Raw genomic sequence first — 6,049 nt, 5'->3', positions numbered from 1 at the left:
CCCTTTCCCGTTCCCTCTCCTTCTCTCTCTCTTCTCGTTCTAGCTTCTCTTTTTTTAACCTCTCATCACGGTCAGGTTCTTCTGTTCTTTTTCGTAACTTTTCCTTAAAAGACACGTTCAGAGAAATGAAGATTACTCAAGATAAATCACTGAATTATATTTAATTTATGCATTCTGAGGATGTAGAAGCTCAAGCTTTCGAAGTGTATCAGGGTTATATTCCAAACAAAGGATGGCAATTCCCCAAAATGAAAATCCTTTGTCTTGCAGAACTTTTTTTGCTTGTCATTCTCAAAACACAGAGGCCACGCTACAGTTCTTTATAAAAGCCATAAAAATTCCCAGCTGAATTTACATCTTTGCCTGTATCTAGGGCAATCACTACAACAGAACAATGCTCAATGTGCAGTGCAGGGTTCCAGACTTTCAAACCCACTTCACAAGGCCAACTGAACAGCCTTTTATGTACCATGGGAAGCCTCCGAGCAATTTTATAACCTTCAATAACTGAAGGACATACTTACTTTTAAATCTTCTACAGTAGCTTTTATTTTGGCATAACCCATGTGCTGCTTTCCCATCAAGTGGTCATCTACCCTGGACTGTGCATCTCCTACAATTAAAAAGGCTCCACAAACTTCACAAACTTCCATTTGTTTTTCCTGGGCTGCAAAGCTCTCAATTGTCTGCAAAAAGAAATATATTTGATAAGGCAAAAGCAAAGTCTTAGGCAAAAGCCAGTGAAGAGGTTTAGAACTTTTCTGCTACTGTTGTCAAAGCCCAGGCACTCCTGAAAGCTGAAAATCCCATCTGCCTGACTTGCCAGAGCACTGCACCTGCCAGGGGGAACAGGGTGGGAAGAGGCTGCTTTGTGCCCATTCCACATGAGCCACAAGCAAGTAGCCAATTAGAAAACAGAACTATTCCTCACTGCAAAGGATTAATATGTACACAGCCCTATCTGCACAGTTTCCTTGCAATCCCAGAAAAACAAAGTGTTCTTTTAAGTTTTTCTCTGAAAGCTTTCTTTGGCATCAACCGAAATGGCAGGAGCTGCAGAATAACCACAGAATGTGTCTCCAGGAATGAAAAGGCTAGACTATCCCATGAGGACACATGAAAAGAAGTGCTAGGCTTCTATTTAAAAGGATGGTGGTCAGATTTATACACTGTTTCAACAGACATGTGAGAGACACATTGAAATTTCAACATAAACTGGTGTGCAACATTCATAAATCATACAGTATGGACACAAACAAACTGCCTGCAACATTTACGAAGTTTAAAATAAAACCCTCAATCTGAACGTTTCATTAAGCACCAAAATACAGTGTTTAAATTGAAGCTCCTTTTCATTGACTTGCTGCTTAACACGTTCCCTCTGGTTTCTGCAGCTCTCCTGATGCCTGTCTGCAGTGCCAGCCCTGACACCAGTGCTCTCTGTCCGTGTCACACTGGTAGTTCAGTAAAACTACACAGCAGAGGTTACAGGGCAAAGTTTAACTGAGACCTGAAGTGGAGTAAGGTGCAAGCTGAGCTCTGGGAGGATAATGCTGCAATTTGTGTGCAGGAAGCCCACTCTCAAGGAAGCATGGTAAATCAGCACACTGGATTAGCATGTTTAAATGTCCTGGTATTATCCAATAAATTCTGCACAGACCTTGCATGCCTTCAATGAAGGACAAGGCTACCCAGAACGTACTGCTGCACCAAATCTTGGAACTACAAACACATTACTTACTGAAGTTGTAGACCTCAGCAATTCTCTCTCTTCCTTTAACTGTTCAACCAATTTCATCATCCCTTGTGCCTCTTCCACCTTCCCTTCTGAGCCCAGTTCTTCAATCTAAGGGACAATTAAAAAATTCAAGCGTTATTTTTCATCAAGTAACAAAACCAAGAGTTTTACCCCCATACTCCCATGGGGGTAATAAATCCTCACCTGTTGTAGAAGTACATCAATTTTGTCAGTTAACACCTGAATCTTCTCCTCATTTTTACCAGTAGGTCCAGCTCCCTGCAAACACAACAAGTGTGAGTTGAGGGGTTTTTGTCTGCCTGTTTGGTTTTTTATTCTTCTCCTGTTAAAATAGATTTAACACACAAATATATGTCTTCTCATATTCCAAAGACACTTCAGGAATAACCTCCTCCTCCTCCTGCCTCTTCTCCCATGAGGAGCTACTAATAATAGTCTAGTCTAACATAAAACACTCCTCGACACAGCTTACTCCACCCTTGCTGAGTCTAGTCACACTAATTCCTCCTAAATCAACAAAAACGTGCAAGATTCTGGCCCATAAAAGGTAAGACATCTGAATTCAAAGTCCTAAATTTAAACTCTGAAACTGCCATGCAGTTATTATGCATCACTGCAGACAGTTAAGACTGAGAAGTTCTGTGTCGTCTGAAATTCAACTTCAGAGCATAATGCAAGAAGAATCTCACTTCAAAGCTGCATCTGATAGCAGTGTCCTCTCTCCAGGCTGCCAGAACACACTCACTGCCTCCTTCCCACCTTTGCTCTGCTCCACAACTGATAGTCTCTCTTGACTGGATACTGCCCACAGCTCCTTCTGAAGCAACTGGACTTTGCACCGAACAACCAGGCGTGGCAGCAAAAAGGAGTAAGGCTGCCCTGGAAGTCACAAAACTCAGAGCTCAGGTCACAGTCACTGCTCCAAATCCATTGGGGCACAAGACACAACTCACTAGTGCAGGGAAGAAGGAATATGCAACTAAGGCAGAGAAGGCAAACTGAGGTTGTCAGAGTACAGACCATACAGGACACGATTACTGTTCCAGGGCAGAGAAGAGATACTGATCCTCAGGAAACAGAGATGGGGAGAACAGAGAGGGAAGGGCTCCTGCTGACTGTGGAGCCACTTGGCTCATCCATGAGGGCTAGCTGCAATCTGCTGGCTAACAGATGAAGAGACTTACCTAGTGGGAATCTTCTAGAAAACAGTATGTTTTACGCAGAGAGAAGCGACCAGGAAGATGCTATCTAGAGGAAAAACTGCCTCAGTGGCTCTCCCAGACTCACCCCAGAAGACTGCTGATTCTGAGACAGTGCCAAACGAGCGTGGCCTCTCCGAATCCTGCGCTCGACCTCTGCAAGTAAACTCTGCAAGTAGCGTAAGAAATCTCTTTCATAGCCAACTTTCATGAACCGAGAGCTCTTCTCATACCTGGCAAAACATTCAAAAACGAAAGCTGACATCAACCCACAACAGCTGAAAAACAAGGAACAAAGCACACGATACTATAAAATCTTGCTCAAAATACGAGAATATTGTACATTCAAATAAATGCTAATATAAATCAAAGAGCATTTAGTTTGTCCTGTTTGGGGTGTTTTTAACAAATTTCAAACATACCAGAAACACTATTTGCTTTAGTGTATCAGTCAACACACTTACTGTTTACGTAGATTTTCATCATGAATTTTTTCACAAGGACCTAAAAAGACAACACAAAAAGTTTAAGTTTGCATTTTTGAATTCACATTCCAACAGCATTTGTTTGTGCACCCTGACAGAACAGAGCTATAAACACTTCCCAGGGACTTTTATGCCTCTGCCTTTCTGCTTCCTTCGCTGGGAGCTTGAAAGACACATTAAAGAAAAAGAATGCCAATATGGTTCAGTAACTATAAAACCAAAGGAGACTCTGAATGACATATCAAGTCTTCATATAAAACAGAATTTCCAGATCAGGTTTTACATCAGTTAATCTATACAAACAATGTAATATCTTAAACACTTAAGGCTTTAGAAAAACAAAAAATGGCATATGAAGAATAATTTCATCAAGCACATTCTAATTTCCAGTGTTCTTTACAACAAGCTGGGTACTTAAAACATTGATCTTCAGCATAAAATTAGGTTTGTGGCCTGAGTTCATGAAGTGATGTCAAAATTCCCCACCTTCCCCAGACTCAAACTCTTCAATGGACTCGGAAATTAAGACATGAAGTCTGGTTTTGCTAGTTGCCATCTCTGAACTACACCCTGTCCACACACCATCACTTGACAGCTACCAGGAAGTTAGAGCTGACCCTCAGAAATAACTATTACAGTACATGAGTTTCTAAAGTAGAGCAGCTCAATAATGTACACTCACACAAAACCAGGTTAAAACCCTGCCCAGGTAGAAAAAACCAAACTAGAAGTCAACACCTGAGGAGGAGAAAACCACCCCACACCCAATAATTTAGTTTACACTGTAAGTAAAGAGTTTTTAAAAATGTTCTTTCACTTAGACCAAGTAGGATCTGGAATAAATACTGCTCTTAGCACACTGTACCACTGGCAAGCTTTTAGAAACAAACAAACAAAACTATTTTCAAAGTGTTTTGACAGAGAAATTAACAATAAAAATGTAGTTTGCAAACAAAAGCTCAACTGCAATTGCATGCAAGTAATGAAAGTGTCAAGTCTTACAACCTTACCTAAATCAGAGCGGGTATTTGTAAATAGCTCAGCTGGGCAGAAGCCACAAAGGTAGTATTTGCAAACCTGAGAGAGGAGAAAGAAACAGGCATCACTTTTGAGTCTTGAATTGACAATTTCAGGCAATCCCTTTCATTTTCTACAATACAGTGTAAAAATCCCCTTTGTACACTGAAAACATTTTACACACCTACACCCTCTATCTTTGTATTTCTTGGCAGCACTAAGCGCTACAAGGTGCATCTTAACGAGAAAACACCCAAAATCCCATTTTCCATTGCAATAATAGTATTTCTTAATATTTAGGATTACAGGAAAGTCTCATCCATTTATAAGTATTTGATACTTCTGAAGGAATTAGATCAGGTTGGACTATTTAATAAGTTGCAATGAAATTCTTTCACTGTGGAAAGATGCAAGAGGTGGGAATGGAACAAGTTCCCCTGCTTGCCTGGAACAACTCTGTGTTCAGCCTTCACTCCCGGAGAGCTACCGGCCTGGAGAACAGGAGCCACGAACACTCAACTATCAGGTACTGCCTCAAGGGTTCTGATGGCAATTAAAAGACTTAAGAACATATACAATAACTATCCAAAAGCTTTCCCATTCCAAAGCTTTAAAATCCCTACTTTAAGAATGACAGGCAAAGAGACATTATACACCTCTTCAGGCAGGCAGAGAAGATATTCATTTAAACCTGATTTCCTGCCAAGTAAAAAGGGTTTGGTTTGTTTCTGCATGGCCTGTTTATACATTATTGGCTCAGGTTCTTTTTGATAACAGAAAAATACAACCATAAAGCTAAAAAAAACACCAACCTGTTGGTCCAACCAGTAAATACTTAACATATGATGGGATAAACTCAGCTTCTGATACAAAGATTACTCACTCTCACCCATGAGCACAGGCTTAGCTAGAAGCTGTCAGTTCTTGAAGTTCCTAACACAAATATCTCCTGTCTATCCATCAGAACAGCCAGAAGGATAAAATCAGAAATACTTTCACCCCTAACTTCATAAGGAATCTTAAATAATTAACTCTTCACTGGGCTCTTCCTGTACATACAGCTGCCATTAACTAAGGTGTAAATCCAAAACTAACCTGGACATTCTTCCAACACCTCCATTATGTCACACCAGTTGCTAATATTTGGCAGACCTAATAATTGTGACTGTGTATTACAACCTAGTTCTAATTCTCTCACATGTGGACAAAGATTTGCAGTATTTCCCAAGATAAAAGGTGAAGTATTTTAACACACCGTGGTGAGGTGAGAGACCCCAAACCTGCCCCACACCAACACTCAATGCAATGCCTGTGACAGCAGGTGATCAAATTAGATCAGCCTGATTTATTTTTCCATGCTAACTGCCAGACTGCAAATCAGGCTACGGAAGTTCAAACGGGACTGACTGCTTTACAGATTACACAGAAAAACAATCAGGCTTTCTACTAACAAGCCATGGGCACGAAACACAAACAAACAAAAAAATCTCTTTATTATATAATTTGAATACTTCTCCCATGATCCAGATTAGGACACTGAAACCTAAGTAAAGCAATTTACCAAGAATAGTTAAGAAAACAAGCGAAAT

At 40.4% G+C, this 6,049-nt stretch overlaps 1 protein-coding gene across 1 annotated transcript in view; it reads right to left on the bottom strand.

Annotated features, from left to right (window-relative positions):
• LUC7L3 (LUC7-like 3 (S. cerevisiae)) overlaps positions 1–4,520 on the bottom strand; it is a gene marked incomplete at its 5' end in the record, with an annotated part of 12,450 nt that extends 7,930 nt beyond the window's left edge. The window contains 8 exon segments of the mRNA XM_009073702.1: position 1; positions 4–103; positions 525–686; positions 1,742–1,846; positions 1,943–2,017; positions 3,047–3,191; positions 3,423–3,462; positions 4,454–4,520. The exon segment at position 1 is cut by the window's left edge and continues 177 nt beyond it. Of these exon segments, the coding sequence (XP_009071950.1) occupies position 1; positions 4–103; positions 525–686; positions 1,742–1,846; positions 1,943–2,017; positions 3,047–3,191; positions 3,423–3,462; positions 4,454–4,520 (695 nt within the window).
• Positions 4,521–6,049: the final 1,529 nt, after the last annotated feature.

The sequence above is a fragment of the Acanthisitta chloris genome, unplaced genomic scaffold, assembly GCF_000695815.1.
Source record: "Acanthisitta chloris isolate BGI_N310 unplaced genomic scaffold, ASM69581v1 scaffold37854, whole genome shotgun sequence".
Taxonomy (NCBI): Eukaryota; Metazoa; Chordata; class Aves; order Passeriformes; family Acanthisittidae; genus Acanthisitta; species Acanthisitta chloris.
The sequence above is the reverse complement of the archived record's forward strand: the minus strand, read 5'-3'. Positions and strand labels throughout refer to the sequence as shown.